At 36.9% G+C, this 16,810-nt stretch overlaps 3 protein-coding genes across 4 annotated transcripts; 2 read left to right on the forward strand and 1 right to left on the reverse strand.

The window, feature by feature from the left end:
• Window positions 1-699: 699 nt before the first annotated feature.
• On the forward strand, window positions 700-3,913 carry rcn2 (reticulocalbin 2). The gene is made up of 8 exons (XM_034141323.1): window positions 700-744; window positions 1,265-1,402; window positions 1,508-1,610; window positions 1,703-1,899; window positions 1,992-2,105; window positions 2,223-2,316; window positions 2,406-2,545; window positions 2,698-3,913. The coding sequence occupies exons 2-8, from the start codon at window positions 1,265-1,267 to the stop codon at window positions 2,839-2,841; spliced, it is 930 nt and encodes a 309-aa protein (XP_033997214.1). The 5' UTR covers window positions 700-744; the 3' UTR covers window positions 2,842-3,913.
• On the forward strand, window positions 3,473-10,719 carry pstpip1a (proline-serine-threonine phosphatase interacting protein 1a). Of its 2 annotated transcripts, none has more exons than XM_034141321.1 (15): window positions 3,473-3,556; window positions 4,767-4,867; window positions 4,958-5,032; window positions 5,166-5,200; window positions 5,288-5,394; window positions 5,514-5,576; window positions 5,923-6,027; window positions 6,952-6,997; window positions 7,240-7,319; window positions 7,861-7,959; window positions 8,065-8,161; window positions 8,355-8,439; window positions 8,542-8,606; window positions 9,354-9,451; window positions 9,543-10,719. In XM_034141321.1, the coding sequence occupies exons 1-15, from the start codon at window positions 3,527-3,529 to the stop codon at window positions 9,672-9,674; spliced, it is 1,218 nt and encodes a 405-aa protein (XP_033997212.1). In that variant the 5' UTR covers window positions 3,473-3,526; the 3' UTR covers window positions 9,675-10,719. The 2 variants fall into 2 exon arrangements, with proteins under 2 accessions (XP_033997212.1, XP_033997213.1); XM_034141322.1 differs by having other exon boundaries at window positions 9,357-9,451.
• Window positions 10,720-11,480: 761 nt separating this feature from the next.
• tspan3a (tetraspanin 3a) lies at window positions 11,481-16,297 on the reverse strand. Its single transcript, XM_034141324.1, has 7 exons — window positions 15,914-16,297; window positions 14,064-14,255; window positions 13,676-13,750; window positions 13,355-13,456; window positions 13,100-13,252; window positions 12,904-12,987; window positions 11,481-12,256 (listed from the first exon to the last, which is right to left on the reverse strand). Exons 1-7 carry the CDS (start codon window positions 15,983-15,985, stop codon window positions 12,164-12,166), a joined length of 771 nt encoding a protein of 256 aa, XP_033997215.1. The 5' UTR covers window positions 15,986-16,297; the 3' UTR covers window positions 11,481-12,163.
• Window positions 16,298-16,810: the final 513 nt, after the last annotated feature.

Consider the following 16,810-nt stretch of genomic DNA (forward strand, 5'->3'; position numbering starts at 1 on the left):
GCCACATCCTCTCCTAGAATGCACAGGGGCAGAGGAGGAGATGTCCTCTTCCTCCTGAAATCAATGACCATCTCTCTGGTCTTGGCCACATTCAGAAGCAGATGATTTCCACCAGTCCACTCAACAAAATCACCCACCAGCGCTCTGTACTCCTCCTCCCGTCCATCCCTTATACAGCCTACCACTGCAGAGTCATCCGAAAACTTCTGCAGGTGGCATGACTCTGAGTTGTATTGAAAGTCAGAGGTGTATAAGGTGAACAGGAAAGGAGACAGCACAGTCCCCTGTAGGGCTCCAATACTACCAACCACCACATCAGACAGCACAGAAAAGTGAGGCCAAATTAATTAACATACAAGGCCGGTCGACGGTCGACCAGACTCAGATCTATATGTATACTAATTACTAAATGTGCAAAGTATATATTTTACCTGTGTTAAATCAATTACCAATACCACTTTTGGGGAGGTGGATATCTGACTGAAAACATATTTTAGAGAACAAGATGCTAAGGAAAAACACATCCATCTAGTAACTTTATAAATGTCTCAGTTTGCGGATAAATATTTGTTTTTGGGAAACTCACCCAACACTCATAGCTAATATCTTTGTTTACACGAATTGCTTCCATAACAGTTAGACATGCGCCGAATATAAAACTTTATTTTGAAATATGTGACCGGAAGTAGCCGTATCTTCCTGTAAATAACACTGGTGTGATGATAGCTATTTGGACTTTTCACGGTAATGACAACATCTCCAACATTATTGTTCAGCTTTGTCGCAGTTACTATTTAACTGGCTTGTGTGCCTTGTGTATATATGTTTGGTTAACGCGGCTAATTTTGTCTCTGGTTGTCCCTGTATATCTCTTCTCTCATTCTCTCTCGTACACATTAAGAATGAACAACAATGTTTAAAACTAGGCTACTGTAGACAAGAACTCGTAGTTCTAACAGCCTTAAGGCCGGTTTGCCCCCCTATTTCCTCACTGAATACGGACTTGTTTCTGCTAAATTAAACAGGTTTCATCTGAACAAGAGGCTCACACACAAAGTTTACTTTGTTTGTGTGAACTTTCACCAGCTGACCGCAAGGTCGCACACTTGCACCATAGCAAGCATAGCATAGCTCTTAGTTTCCCTGTTAATGAATCATTTTAACAAGAAAACTACCTGGAAGCTAATTAATAGCACTTTGTTGTGTTTTCAATATATTCACCCCTTTTGTTTTATATTTATAATTGTGATAACCCTTTGAATAGATGGCATCCTTTGCATTGCTGGGACTGCTGGTACTTCAGTTTGGATTTGGACAAAGCTCTCTTAAACATCTCCACGAAGATCATTTTGTTGGCCAGCAGCACAACCCTGAACATGACATGAACGTCCTGCTGGGAGAGGTTTCTAAATATTTGCCACTTATTTTTATTACAATCTTGAGATATTTTCTAATCTTCATTCAGAAACTGCTCACTTTCCTCTCAATATACTTCGTACACTTCTAGGACACTGAGGAGATACTGAAACTTAGCCCAGAGGAACAGAGGAAAAAGATGATGGAAATTGTGAAGCGGATTGATACAAATGCTGACAATGTGCTAGATCCAGGTACATTTATTTCTCTGAACCTTTGAAAAGCAAGCAAAGATAAAAAGAGGAAGTGAAAAGTAATGTTAAGTATTTTGTGTTTTTATCACCAGAGGAGATGACGCTATGGATTCAGCACGTCTATAGAAAGTATGCTCTAGAAGATGCAAAGGAGCGGTTCCCTGAGTTTGACAGTGACAAAGATGGTGTTGTAACATGGGAGGAATACAACACTGTTGCTCATGGCCAGCTCATCAGTTTTGATGACAGCGATGTTCTGCAGGACCCAGAGCAAGAGTCTCTCAGACACGTAGGTGTAGTTTTATTGTCCTGTTAATAATCACATTAAACCACAATCAGGTTTATCCATAATACTTAAACATATGCACATATCCCCATTAGCTCCACTTGAAGGAGAGGAGGCGCTTTGACTTTGCTGATGTGGACGGCACACCCGGGCTTAATGTGACAGAGTTTCTTGCCTTCACCCATCCCTCTGAAGTGGATCACATGGCTGTAAAATGAGTTTACCTGCATCACCTGATATGATAATGCATTTTCCCACCCACCCATTACAAGAGCTCTGTTCATTTCTCCTGTTACAATTTAATAATGTATATTATTTCCTAATAGGATTTTGCCATTGAAGATGTGTTGAGTGAATATGACACAGATAAAGATGGACTTATCAGTCTGAGTGAATTTATTGGAGATGTTCGAGGTGATGGTAAGACTACAGAGATGTATTTGTTGTTTCCTTTGCTATGCCCAATCATAATCCTAGTGCAATATAAACACTTATTTTTTTTTCATCAGAGGATTCCCCTTCACAGTGGGAGATAGAAGAAACAGTGCGGTTTAAAGACCTCTATGATCAAGATAAGGATGGCAAGTTGAATCGAGACGAGCAGCTCCGCTGGGTTGCGCCTAACAGCTACGGCTCAGCAAGAGAAGAGGTAACACTCAACTGTTCAAATATGTTCCCAGATTTTGATTGCATAATTGCTAAACATTTAAACAACATTTAAATACATGGGCAAATAATGCTCCTGTTGCTACTGCTTGGTAGGATTACATATAGTTTATTTTGTCTTCATGTCATCGACAGGCTCTACACCTCATCAAGGAAATGGATCAAGATGGAGATGGGAGGATCTCAGAAGCAGAAGTTTTGAAAAATCAAGAAATATTCATGAACAGTGAAGTGACAGACTATGGCAGACAGCTGCATGTCTCACACGATGAACTATAACTAAATGTAATGTTCTTGTTTTTTTCAAATGAAGGTGTTACGTGGTTTATTTCCGGTACTGATATTAGTCATGGAATTTACACCATTGTAGATCTTACCCATCGACATTGCTCTATTAAGTTGTGTGGACAAAATAACAGGAAAAACATACATTGCAACACAAGTATAATACATCACTGAGGCCAGTTGCACATCTCTAGAATATTTCAGGAACATCTAAACATCGGAAGCTTCACAACATATAATGTGTTGCAGGGCCTTTATATTGTAAGCTATTCCTGTTGTTTTGTCCAATATAAATGCACATATTCCTGAATAGCAGGGAGGTTTAACTCATAATATGATTGTAACCACTCTTTAAGGACAACACAATTGAGTTTGTTTCAATTACACTAATGCAATTGGTTTGTTTAATAGTGGCTGTGTATTATTAGTTTTCCTTTCAAAGGTGCCAAAATTGAACTGACACAAGTATCAGTCCAGTTGCGGTTAACGCTAACGTGTTGCAACTCTTCCTCATTTGAATCAAATGAGCGAGTTAGTAAGTGTTGCTGTTGAATACTGGTTTCCTGCATGTGTCATATTCCGTTTCACTTCCATCGAGCAACAGCCTGTTAAACTGCCAAGCTTTATAAAGTGAGTTAAGTGGATTCTCCAACCAGGACTTTTTTTGACCACAGCCAAGATGACAGTACAATTTAAAGATGCCTTCTGGGTGAGTCAGTGTGATGATACTATTCCATACTTCTTTATGTTTCTCTTCAGTGCTCAAGTTGACCATGAGTCTTTCTAAGCTGTGAAGTTAGGGTTGTTGTATTTGATTTGTTCACTGGAGTTTCAAGGTTATATTGTGTAATTTTCCACTTCTACCCTGTTAAGGTTTTTAATTTAGTCTAGAGAGTGTTTAAGGATCAATACACTTGTAATCTTATACCATATTGACTACAGTTAGGTTAGCGCTCTGTCCTGTCTTGTGACTTTTAACCTACTTTGCTTACTTTACTTTTCAAATTTTGAAACTAACTGAACTGCAACTGATTTGTTACTTGATTAAAACATTTATTATTATTTCTTTATGTGCGGATTCTTGATAAGCCAAATGATAATTTTTACCTCTGGGTTGTGTACAGTGTGTATATAGAAACCAGGTGTGTCCCACAAACCAAACAGCTCTTTCTCAGAACAACCTTTTTAAATAGTGTTATGGTGGTAACCCTGTCTGCTGTATAATTATTGAAGGTTTCCTGTTACTCGTGCCTACTTATTCTCCCTTATTAGCCTCTGACTGCCTTTTCAGAACCGCACTGAGTGTGTGTGCAACAATGTAACAGACCAGAATTCAAAGCGTGCATGTAACTTACACATTATATTCATTTCCAACCATATCAATATGCAGAGCATCAGGTACTGTACTGGCCTGTGGGGAACAAAAGTATTCAGTTTACATTGTAAAGTTTGTGCTTCCCTTTTTTTTTTTATTCCTATGCTGCTATCAGTAGTCTCATATTCAATCTGACCCCACCACAATATAAATGTAAATAAGAACTTTCACATGTGTTCAGCATTGTATGAATACTGGAGTCGTTTTGGTTACTTCTTCTGTGCGGCTCTTCATTCAAACCCCAGCAACAGCGTGTTACTATTCAATTTTGTTTTGGTATACCACCACAATACCTAAAAGTTAAACATCTCAAACGTCATTATGGTAAAAACTTGCGGTTGAGAAGCTTTTAATCATCAAGTATTGCCCAGAGTTGATGATTTCATTCTTTTAATGAGCAATGAAGAAACTTACATCTTACACAAAACGTGTTTTTATTAACATAATTCGTTTTTTTAACCTTTATTCCCAAATCTTACATGATGTGTGGTTTTCCCCATGTTCCTGTATCACTGAAAGAGCATTATGGTTTATATGGTTCCAGGGAGTGGACTTCATCAGTAATATTGGGTATGAGACGATAAGTCAGAGACTAAATGATGGTCGACGGACATGCAAAGACATGGAGGAGCTCTTGAAAATGAGGTGTGTTTTGCATTTCTGATGTACTTGATGAATCATTAAATAGACATCACTAAAATGTGGTTCAGCTCTAATATGGTTTTTTCCATGTAGGGCATCAGCAGAGGAGAAATATGGCAAGGAACTAGTCACAATTGCACGCAAAGCTGGGGGTTTATATGAGATCTGGTAGGTGTGTGTGCATTTAAGCACTGCTATATTCATCAGTATGTCTAAGTCTACCTTTCTTAACTACACAGTGCAGAAAATATTTCATGAGAAAATGCATTCACTTGTATTCTGCCTCATTTTGTTTTCACAGCACTTTGAGAAAATCTTTTGATGAAATGAAAATACGTAAGAACAAAATAGATTTCCTTTTTTATTTTTTATTTCCACCTTATATATGTCTGTGTTTCAACTTTTATCTTCCGTGTTTTTCAGAAATGGAAAATGTAGGGAACTTGCACATTCAGCTTTCTGGTTTACTAAAGGACGAGGTGAAGAGAATGGAGCAGTTCAGAGAAAGACAGAAAGAACACCGGAAAAAGGTACCCGCATGAAGCCTTTTTTTCTCTTTTGCATGCAGAGGAAGTCTAAAAACAGTTGCTTCTCTCAGTGTGGTGTCTGATGCTGTATTGGTGGTAACATTATGTTTTTCAATTTTTAGTATGAAGTCATCATGGAGAAGGACCAGAAGACAAAAGTCTCCATCTACAAGAAAGCAATAGATGTACGGTCAATTTATATTATCATGATGATCTGTATGACGTGTGGTTACAGTTCTGCAGAGATTTAAGATTATACTGTACTGTATGTACAAGGTATTCTAAAAAGACCTCAGTACTGTTTTAGAAGATTATGGTTTTGCAAGATAATAGCTAGAAGCCAGTCACAACACATTGGTGTGATAGGCACATGAGCTTACACTTCTCCCTACTCAAAAGAAAGAAGTGAAGTCTTTTTTGATGCACTCATTGTCTTGACTATACTTACCCCCCTAGCCCCTCCTTTTCCTGTCAATGCTTCAAAGAACCAAGCTTTAATGGTTTTCATGGTTTCTGTTCTGTTTCCCCTAGTCTAAAAGGTCCTATGAGCAGCGCTGCAAGGAAGCAGATGAGGCACAGTTTACAGCTGAGAAGTTGGGCAACACTCCCACAGCCACTCCCAAACAGATCGAGAAGGTAAATCTGTCATAAAACGTCCAGTGCACGAAAATATAGACTTGACTTTATGAAAGCGTTGGTGCTGTTGCCTATCTTTAAAAATATATCACACCAGTATATCTTTATTGATCCTAGACATGTTTTAAGATATGTAATACTGCTCTGCTTTGAATTATAATCTGACTGTTTTTCCACAAAATGTAGAATTTCTCAGATTAAAGCCATCTAGATGAATTCAAAATTACAACTACTTGACACACGATGTTTAATACTTGAGTGAGTTGTCTAGTAATACACAAATACACTTCTTAAACTAAGAATTAAAGTGAACACAGTGGTACTCTAAACAGACTACCTTCATTAATACATTATTCTTCATTGAAAGTCAAACATCTGACTAAAGTAACAAAAGGAACCTCTCAGTGTTTGCCTTTTTCACACAAGAGCAGGCTCTTCAATTTTAACTACTCAACAAATGTAACTATTCAAGTCTGTCGATTATTTAATGTTCAGGGAAATATAAATAAGAAAATGTAGTAATCATATTGTATAACACAACAGTATGTGTATGCTTTTTCTTTTCATCGTCAGTGTCCCATGAGAGTTTACGCAGCATCTCATTTACAAAGAATATTAAGAAATGGCAACATTGAATGTAAATGTATTTTATTTTTTACAATAAAAAAAGGATGAATATCCAAAATGACTTGCTGTTGTTGGAAACCAGATACATATTTTCTCAAGCTGCTGTTATCTACAGTTATTTTAAACGATGATAGATTGGAAAATTATCTTTGCCTTTGACTCCATTATTAAATATAGTAATTTATAAGCTGTGAGTGTCTATCAAAGCCCTGATCCAATTGTTCCCTTTTATAGGGAAAACTACATGTTTACACATATAAAGACAATGCGTCATTTTGTATTCGCTTTATTTTTCAGATGAACAACAAGTCTAAACAGTGCAGGGAAGCTGCAGAAGAGGCTGGTAAGTTGACATGTCAAAACGTTGAGATGCAGTCCTAGGAAACCGCTATGGTTTACCAGAAACATATTTATAAAATGTGTGGTTGCATTAACTTCCCGTTTATTTTAGGATTTCAAAGATACACTTGGGTGCACTTTATAAACTAAACCTGAGAGTTGATTAAAGTATGATCTATATATCTTTGGAGTGATCCTCTTTTTTCTTCTTGTATTTTTAACAATTAAATATGTTCTTGTCTTAAGAGAAACAGTACATGTCAAACATTGAACAGCTTGACAAGACTCGACTGGAGTGGGATACAACACACATCAACACATGTGAGGTTAGTACAGCACCACAATCTGAATTTCCCCCATCACGTTATGTATAAAGCTTGGTGCATTTCAAAATGTACGGATTTATACCAAGATTGGCATACCCCAGGCTTGTTTTGTCAATGAGGATGTGCAGGAGTACTTCCTATAAGCAAACTAGAAAGTGAGTCACCATTCTACAAAATTGTTTCCTGGGGAACAAAGTCTTCCTACGTGTGATAACATCAACAGAGCTTCTTTAATCATTCAAATAGGTCAATTGTAGGAGGCGCATGCACACGTTAAATCAGTAAACTAAAGGAAATACATTTCAAACAATACATAAACTAATACCTTTCAACTATGAAGCATTCAAACGCATTTAAATGAAAGCCATGAACCTTTAAGTTGACAGATCACACAGTGACTAAGGTTGCTGGTGGCTGTTGTTGTGCAGGAAGTTATCAGTTGCATCAATATATTCATAAAGCAGTGTGTAGTGTTGTAAATGTACTGTGCTGCAATTCTTTATAGATGATTTATTATTTTCCCAATGGCACTCTTTTGCAGGTGTTTCAGCAGCAGGAAGAAGACCGCATCAGTGTACTGAGGAACGCTCTGTGGGTGCACTGTAACCAGTTATCAATGCAGTGTGTGAAAGATGATGAGGTGTGTGCAGCTGTTCCTGCACGTTTAAATAGGATAGACTTTCAGTAAACTTCCAATATTCTGTACTGTGTGTTTAAATTAACTCTAGACAAACTTCTCTTTCAGTGCTATGATAATGTGAGGACATCACTGGAAAATTGTGACATCATCGCAGACAACAGCTGCTTTGTGGAGATGAAGCACACTGGCTCGACTGCCTCAGGTAGGATCACGCCCTGGCAGCTTCCCTGATTTGGATTTGAATGTTGGACATTTTAATATTATCTCTCAGTTGCTGCTTAAACGTACAACAGAATGTTCAAACTTTTGGAAACAGGTGATGGACTGTGTGTAAAAGGGCAATGCCGCTGAAGCATTAGTATTTTATGAATTTACTGAATTTGAATTTTTTACAGCACCTATTGAATACCAAAATTACTACAAGAAAGAAGATACAGGAGAGAGTAACGGCACTGCTGGATTCGTAGGAGTGATAAAAAGGTCAGAAATAACTCCAAATGAATGTTGATGATAGATAATGAAGATGGTTATTTCTAAATTATTTGTCTATATTTCTTACCGAATACTTTCCCCAATTTGTAGGTTTTCAAATCTTCTGCAGTCAAACTGTTCCAGTGGCTCCAAACTGAGCATCAATGAACCTACTGGTAAAGTACTAAAGTCATTCAAATAACACTGACATTTCAAAATGACAGATTGTGTAAGGCGCAAGATCATGGCAACACAGGGTGTGGAACATTTATAAGTTTCATGATTTGGTTATACATTTTTTTCTTCACACCAGTGACTCACAACCAGGGTCCTTGTACTCCAGGCGGACTATGCACGCCAAAGAGCTTTCCATCGAACACGAAAACACTAAATAACATCACACAATAATAAAATAACATTAAAAACAAGGATTACATCTTTAAAATCACGACTATTTCAAATTCAAATCTAGATAAAAAATGTATTTAATTTCCAATTGAAAATAATACAGAGAGAGCTTTCTATACTACAATCTAGAGGCAGTAAGTCTCAGTTTGTGTGCATAAAAACAGAAGGCACTCTCACCAAGACAAATTTCAGGGACTCATAAGGAGCATTTTAAAGAAGGGCAGTGGAGGACCTTAGTGATCTGGCTGAAAGAAAAGAAAATGAAAGAACATAACTGATCAAGGAGCAAGGTCATTAAAGGCTAGAAAAGGGTACTTGAGTTTAAGGCTTTGGGGGTACATTGGACCATAAAGAGATTGGGAACCACAGCTTTGCCCCACCACCAACAATAAGCAATATGTTCGGTCTGATTTAACTTCATATTATCAGTTTATTCACTGGTTTGAGTATAAAGTTGCTATTCACGGTAAGTAAACCGGTGCTGATTAGGTCTTAAATCTTGTTAAACTCCTCAGCAGAAACATCTGATGGAGTATACGCCTCCATTCCTGGAAGTCAGGTGCCCCAGCCGAGCAGTGAGGGGTTCAAGGTCGTGTACGACTATGAGGCGCAGGTCAGCTTCTACAGGAGCCACATTCAAATGTAATGATTCTTGTTTAATTTAAGGGATATCTTTTTGATTGAATGTTTGTGTGTTTGTTCAGGGGGACGATGAGCTCTCTGTGTCTGTCGGCGACGTGGTGGTGGTCATGGATCAAGGTGAAGATGGCTGGTGGAGAGTGAAAAGGAATGGAGTTACTGGATTGGTCCCAGGCACGTATCTTGCTAAAGAATAAGTTAACCTGAAGCTTCATGGAGGATTTTTAAGACTTTTAAATGTCCTCATGTTATATATTGTAAAGGCCTTGTCTTTTCAAATAACGTTATAGTTTGATCTTATCTGTTGTTCTTGTTTGTTTTGCAAGCATCATTTAAATGCGGAAGCCCTGAGAGGCTGGTGAGCAAAAGTAAATGGCGATTAATTTGCTAAGTCTTATCTCAAATACCTTTCTCCCCTGTGTTTATGACTTAAGAACTAGGAAATGTTTTATTGGAAGGGTAATCTTTCTATGTTGCAAAAAAAAAGTTATTCTGGGAAACAGATGTCAGCATAATTAGTTTTTGGAGAGTCAAAATACATGTTGAATATATTGTGTTTTAGCAAGTTAAGTACCATCATGTGTTTCTTGGCTGGACATGTACTTTAATCTTCTCAAATCAGATGGTTTGAATTATGAGTGGTGCACTTCAGCCTCTTGTGGTCAGAATAAGTATTAAAACAAGTTAGTTTAAGAAAATATTGTTTTCACCTGGCAAAATATTTTTTTTATTTTTACTTGCCTCAAGGTTTTCAAATTAAAGCCTATATGAGTAGGATTTGAAAAATGTCCAACTATAGCACCCCTGGAAGAATCATAAAATACACCGTGGCAGAGTGACCCTGATAGCATGTGAATGAACAGCTGACTGTAGCAGTTTTGACTTTCTTATGAACCCTATGTCTTTAGATCATTTGAGCTGTCACATAACAATCTTACAGAAAGGAAATGTCACAAAGTAGCATGAGACAGTGTTGAAAGATGAATTATTTATTGCTATGGCACATATTCATATTACTTTGCCCTTACTGCTGGTCTGTTGAGAGCCCGTCATACCAAGGACAGCTGGAGATGAAGTGATCTGTTGCACAAGGTCACTGCACTTAGTTTATTAATATACTGTGGTATTCTCGTCAGTCCTAAATATTAAGCAGAATGTTAGATTTCTCTTGTTGGCATGTATATATTTCCTGTGTGTAGTTATTTTTTCTATTCTGAATGTTAAAGAGAATAATTGTTTGAAAATGGGATTTCCTTTGTATTTATTCAATATGAAAGACACGTTTATTTTTTACACATGGTTAACATTGATTTTAGTCTGAGCTGAATAAGAACTATTTTGCATTATTGCTTTATTTTTTAAGATAAGTTTAATTTGGATTAGAAAAGCAGTAGACCAAAACCATATATATAAAACAGCTGAATGTAACCAGGCACTATTGTTAGATCAGGTGGCTGAGTTATCAGCTCTATTTGGTTTTAACATATCTGGTTACTCTGGTAAGGGTGATACATTACAAACAGTGTCTATCAATAAAACAAAGACAAGTCTATTCAATAACAGTTAAGTGTGCATGAAGGTCAACAATGTTTTGTTGGTGGTAACAAGATGTTCTGAAAGCAGATACAACTTAATTTAGTGATTTAAGCTTATATATAATATGCACGAGTTATATTTTGAGCCCCTTGTAACCTACAGTAGAACCTCATTTGAAGACATAGTTACAAAACATAAAATATTTAACTCGGACCAAAACCTCACTAAAAAAGGGAATCTTTTCCATCTTCCACCCCTCCCTCCTGGGAAACCCCTGAACTTTGACCTCTCTTCTCTGGGATCAAGTTGACTCGTTCTTCCAATGACAGCAGCCAGTGAATGTGAGCTTTGTCTTGACAGAAATAATTAAAATAACCCATTTGGTGTAGTAATTTCATATCTTTGTAAATATTTGAATTGATTTCAGAGAAATCCAAACATGAAGTCAGTAAATGCACATCAAAATGTCTAACTTTTCCAACATTTTATTTACATTCTTGAGTCTCGCTATTGTTCCAGATCAGCAAATCAAATTCTAAAACTACCTTCAGTGGACTGTGGAGAAAAAACAAACAGCTGTAGGACAAAGTTCAACTTGAGTTAAGAAGACATTACTAAAAATCCCAAATGTTGATGGGGAAAAAGCCATTAAGCTACATGCACACATTTGCGACTGACTTGGGCTGTTGAGGTGATTTCTTCTTGACAGTAAACTGCAGGTAAAAGTTGAGGTTTCAACTAAACTGAGCTATAATAGACGTAGAACAGTAGTAATCGTGGAGGTAAACTTATTTAATTCAAATGTCATTTAAGTACAGGATAGGTTGAAATATAAAATATTGTAAGCCATTCACATAGTGCAAACTAACATGAGGATATGACACTGTCCACATTTTACTCCATACATTGTATACAATAAAGGTGTTATGCCCTTGTGCCATCCTCAGAGCAACAGATTGCTTTCTACATCTCATTTACTGTGACCATTAAATAATTTGGTCTATAGCTTTTTTTGGAAAAACAGGTAAAATATGTAACCTAAGTGTGGTTGGTGATTAGGGTTAGTTTTGTAATAGATTGTTTGTATGCTGTCACCAAAGACACATGTTTATTCTGAAAGTGATTGTTATGGAGAGAAATGTGTTTTCCTTCATGCATAGGTGCCCCCAGTAATAAGAAGCTCATACGCAGGATCTCTGCTTCTGCGGCAGAGCACGACACCGGCACACAACATCCCCAGCATCTAGAAGTAAGAGAAAGACAACTTATTAGGGGTTTACAAATCTTCTTTTTTACTGATCAGTTACAACGCTTCAGAAATATTAGGGGCTCGTGGAGTCTCACCGTAGTTGTGTTACTCAAGCTATTTTGTTTGGAATCAATAATATAAAAACACCAATAGTGAGACGGAAAAAAGAAAAGAAGCGGAATAAGAAACTGTCAAACATTTTGGGAAATAAACTCCTTGCTTTCCTGCTGAGAGATAGACCAATTCCACTCATGGTTGAATGGTAAATATGTAGATGGAGTCAGGAGACTGTTAGCTTAGTATGGACAAAAAAAACTAGAAAGACATAAGCTTTATGCTAAGCTAAATTTAGGCGGCTGGCTGTAGCCTTATATTATTCAGACAATCTTGAGGGTAATATTGATCTTCTCAGGCAAGTAGAATTGTTAATGTTTTTTTTTGTTTTTTTAAATCATACTGAAAGTACCTTTGTTTTAAAACACAATGATAATGCTGCTGACATTAATCAAATGTTTTCACTACTTAAAACGCAGAGCCTGTTAGTCAAGGTCCAATAGATTTAAATCAATATGGCAAAGGTCCAGTAAATAAAAATACAGATTCTACAGAGAGCTGGCGAAGTCGTATAAAAAGGGACATACCTGGATGGTAGCAAATGTCAGAGCAGTCCAGATGACATACATCATGATCTCCTCCATCTTCTTCACAACCAGAGCTTCACATCCCTACACACACAGAATAAGTTCAAATATACAAAACTATAGCAACAGACTCCTCTTTAAAGTAAGAAGTGTTTGGTATAAAAAAAAAATGTGACGCATGTAAAGGTTGTTTTACTTGTTGGTAGAGATCTGCATGGCGAGTGAGGGACCCCGTGCAGCTTACAACGTTATTTTTGCAACAGCTGATGGGTACGCTGTTGTTTTTGGATTCTTTATACCACTGTGTATTCTGCCAGTCTGAGTAATTGTGGATGCCACAACACTGAAGCTGTAAAAATGCAAACAATGGAAAAATTACTGTCAAATACTTGCTTACTAAGGATAAGACTAAAAGAAATAAACAACAATAGTATCATTATATCCGACTCACCTGTCTCTGAATGTAGTCGATGGCACGGCTCTGGGCATTGCTGTTGGTGCCATTGTACTCATCGTACACTTTCTTGATAGAAACATTAACTTCATGTTCAACCTGCCAATGGTTAAGAAGGGTGAGACATTTGATGACACATCTCACATACGAACATGATTGTAAACACAGGCAGATAAGATAATGTTATCCACAGTTTTTCCTTCCCTAAAGGGTGGACTATTTGATATAAATGCAGTCCATTTAGCTGGAAGACTTACGGGGTTACAAATAAAGCCAAGAAAAACAAACAAGTGCCGTCTTGTTTTTTTACTTTCTCACCTTTGCTCTGTAAACATATCCGAGAACCACCACTGCCACTTCCGTCAAGAAAACCAGCAGGAGAATGACAACAAACTGTGGATTGAATTTCAAAATGTGAGACAACAGACACTTACTGTACATGCATACAAGTAAAAAAGTAAAAAGAGGGTTGTCATATCCTTTGGCATGTTCAAGTTATACAGAATACAACCACTAACGACTTACTCTATGTAAAATAACACAAAGCAATTTTCAGGTTTTACATGTTTATGCCTTGTTTTAATGCATCCTTAAGCCCCACTCTTCTCTTCATTATGTTTCAAAGTTTATCTTTGATTACTCATCAATACTTAAATGCTTTAGTATCCCAATCTACCATGCTAAACCTATAAACTAATTAACTAACCGTTGTAAGACCACAGTAGCTCTCTCTCACTGTAGCGCAGCATCCAATGAGCCCAATAATGAAAAGGAGGGCTCCAACTGCTATAATGGTCACTGCTGGGATGAGGGTGTACACATCTTCAAAGAAGTGATCGTAGTCATCAAAAGTAACGAAAACATAGGCTCCAACATAGCACAGGATACCAGCGGCAGCCTGAGGGTGAAATAAACATCAACATTTCATTAAGTGATTGGTTTCTGAATGCATATTGTTTGTTTGTCAGAATCTAACATTCAGCAGCATACCATAGGCCTTTATCATTACAGACATAACACTTATCCTCAGTGGTGGAAAGTAACCTAGTACACAATTCTACCCGAGTACAAACTTTAGGTACTTGTACTTTATTTGAAGATTTCCACTTTATGCAAAACATTTGCATATGATTTTAGAGGGATTTATTTAAAATTAGTTGTATTGTTGTATTCATAATTGAAATATGCAAAGTTACTATAGTAAGGTACGTTTATTTATATAGCACATTTTCAGACACAGAGGCAATTCAAAGTGCTTTACATCAACATTAAGATACAATAGTTAAGAGAGAAGACAAAAGAAAGAAACACAATAAATTAAACTAGTAACTAAACATTTCAAATAAACATAGTACATTATTGCATCCAAAATGTAGAGGAGTTGAGTAAGTATCCTAAAATGGAAATACTCAAGTAAAGTATCCTAGAGACCCAGCCATTCATTTTTGTCCTCTGTGGAGAACATTGGGTTTTGGTCCATTACTTTGAGGTTATACATGCCATAGCATTAAGTCCAATTGTACTCCACAGAGCACATCCTGGGCTTTTCAAACATATGACATATGTGGGGGTGTGGCTTTGAAAAAGATAATTTCATTGTATTTCAAAATGGCGTCCATCAACACAAGCACTATTTATAGAAAGAGAAATGGTAAGTTTGTAATTTTGTAATTACCAGTGTTGTGAGTTCAATCTTTTAATTAATTATAGTAAGGGAACATCTTAGGAGTTAGTGTAGTGAGTTTTCAGAGCAGTGTAATAATTATTTGAGCTAAAACTAAATGTTTTTATGAATGTCCTCTGAGGAGGGCATGGGGATTTGCTAACTTTTTATTTCCCCCATTTTACACAACACAAATGGAGTCCACTATGGGCCAAAACTAACACTTAGGTTTCTGTAGGGTTCATGGCAGACGGATGCAGTGGGAAAACATACATCAAGTGCCTCAAGTGTCAGATGTATCTCTGCATTTCAAAAAAGGATGGAGTACTACCAATGAGGGCTCAATATGTGTTGCATTGAGTTGTTGTGCTCTAATGTTGTCTAAATGTACTTGTATGTTAATGTTGTTTGTATACTATGCTTCGCATAACTAACACCTGATGTCCTCTACAAAGGACACACAATAAAACAAAAATAAAAATATATTTTTCTAGTTTTCGTTAGTCATTATGTTTATACCACCCTAAAGACTTGTGTGATAAAAAAAAGGACATTTGAAACCTTTTTCTTTCTGGGTCTCAGGAGGATATAGAGTAGCCTGGAGCACTTTTACAAATGTGTATTAAGCACAAACATTACATTTACTAACTGTAAAACGTAGTGAAAGGTGCTCCAATTAACATTGACTTAAGTCATTAAACCTTACAAATCGTAAGTCTTTCCCATAACTTTCTCAAACTAATCCCTCATTGGATAAACAAAGGTGTGCTGCCTCAGCTAGCCCAACAGCTGACTGCACTCACACATAGCTACAAACAGCTAGCATTGCCGCACACAGCTAGCGAGTGACGCACGTTTAAAAAACCTCCACGTCATTAAACCTCCAAACTCACCCAAAATATCAGGTTGAGAAAGACCAGGACGGTCTTTGACGAGGTAATGCCGCACTGTCCCATCTTCAGCATGGGGGTTGAAAGCAGTACGTGTTGGAAATGACCGCAGGTTTCTACTCTGACATGTCCCGGGCAGCTGCACCGCTCATTCCAGCGCTGTATCACTGGATCGGCCTGCGCCGGTGCGGAGACGCAAGCAGTGTCACCGCTCTTTATACATCCACGAGTGCCATTATACAATCAAACAAACAATACAAACAATACAATACAAACAGTAAAGAAATTTGGGGAAATGTCTTGTTCATAAAAAGAAATGAGCTGACTCCAAACCAAATTTTGAACAATTTTACCAATAATTAAAACAATATAGTAGCACTATTAAAAACCTTTTGAATAAAAAGGTAATCAAAACGAATTGTGTATTTAACAAATATTTAATTTTAAATATGAAAATGTATGTCTTTTTTGTTTGTATTTGTTTATTAATTTGATGTCATTTTTTATCACTTTATATGTCTACCCCTGATGTCCACTTTTTTTGTACACAAAATGTATAATGTTTAAATATGTTCTTGAATAAATAAAGGAAACAAATCATGTACAGTAGTTTCGTCTTGTCAACTTATACAATACTATTGATGAGAACTATTAAAGAAAAAATGATCTAACCCTTTGAACTGGCAATTGGAGAACTTCCACCACTTCTGACATCTAGTGGTGGAAAAATATAATGCCATTTGCACCTGCTTTCCCTTATACATAAAACATTTTAAGTATCAGTATCATCAGTATCACCGCTAAGAGATCACTGGTCTGATTACATGAATTCGAAAATAAATGTGATTTGGGTGTCAGCGGATAGGCATAAGGTGATTTATAGTTCAAAAAGGAAAAAAG

Source organism: Trematomus bernacchii, unplaced genomic scaffold (assembly GCF_902827165.1).
Source record: "Trematomus bernacchii unplaced genomic scaffold, fTreBer1.1, whole genome shotgun sequence".
Taxonomy (NCBI): Eukaryota; Metazoa; Chordata; class Actinopteri; order Perciformes; family Nototheniidae; genus Trematomus; species Trematomus bernacchii.

Excerpts from the sequence above, each read along its gene's own strand:
- rcn2 (XM_034141323.1), top strand. The coding sequence starts at position 1,265 with ATGGCATCCTTTGCATTGCTGGGACTGCTGGTACTTCAGTTTGGATTT. Across the intron at positions 2,317-2,405 it reads TGGAGATGTTCGAGGTGATG|AGGATTCCCCTTCACAGTGG; the intron begins GTAAGACTACAG and ends TTTTTTCATCAG. Across the intron at positions 2,546-2,697 it reads ACGGCTCAGCAAGAGAAGAG|GCTCTACACCTCATCAAGGA; the intron begins GTAACACTCAAC and ends TGTCATCGACAG.
- pstpip1a (XM_034141321.1), top strand. The coding sequence starts at position 3,527 with ATGACAGTACAATTTAAAGATGCCTTCTGG. Across the intron at positions 5,201-5,287 it reads TTTTGATGAAATGAAAATAC|AAATGGAAAATGTAGGGAAC; the intron begins GTAAGAACAAAA and ends CGTGTTTTTCAG. Across the intron at positions 6,028-6,951 it reads CTCCCAAACAGATCGAGAAG|ATGAACAACAAGTCTAAACA; the intron begins GTAAATCTGTCA and ends TTTATTTTTCAG.
- tspan3a (XM_034141324.1), bottom strand. The coding sequence starts at position 15,985 with ATGCTGAAGATGGGACAGTGCGGCATTACCTCGTCAAAGACCGTCCTG. Across the intron at positions 12,988-13,099 it reads ATGCAGATCTCTACCAACAA|GGATGTGAAGCTCTGGTTGT; the intron begins GTAAAACAACCT and ends CTGTGTGTGTAG. Across the intron at positions 12,257-12,903 it reads TGACATTTGCTACCATCCAG|ATGCTGGGGATGTTGTGTGC; the intron begins GTATGTCCCTTT and ends TCTTACTTCTAG.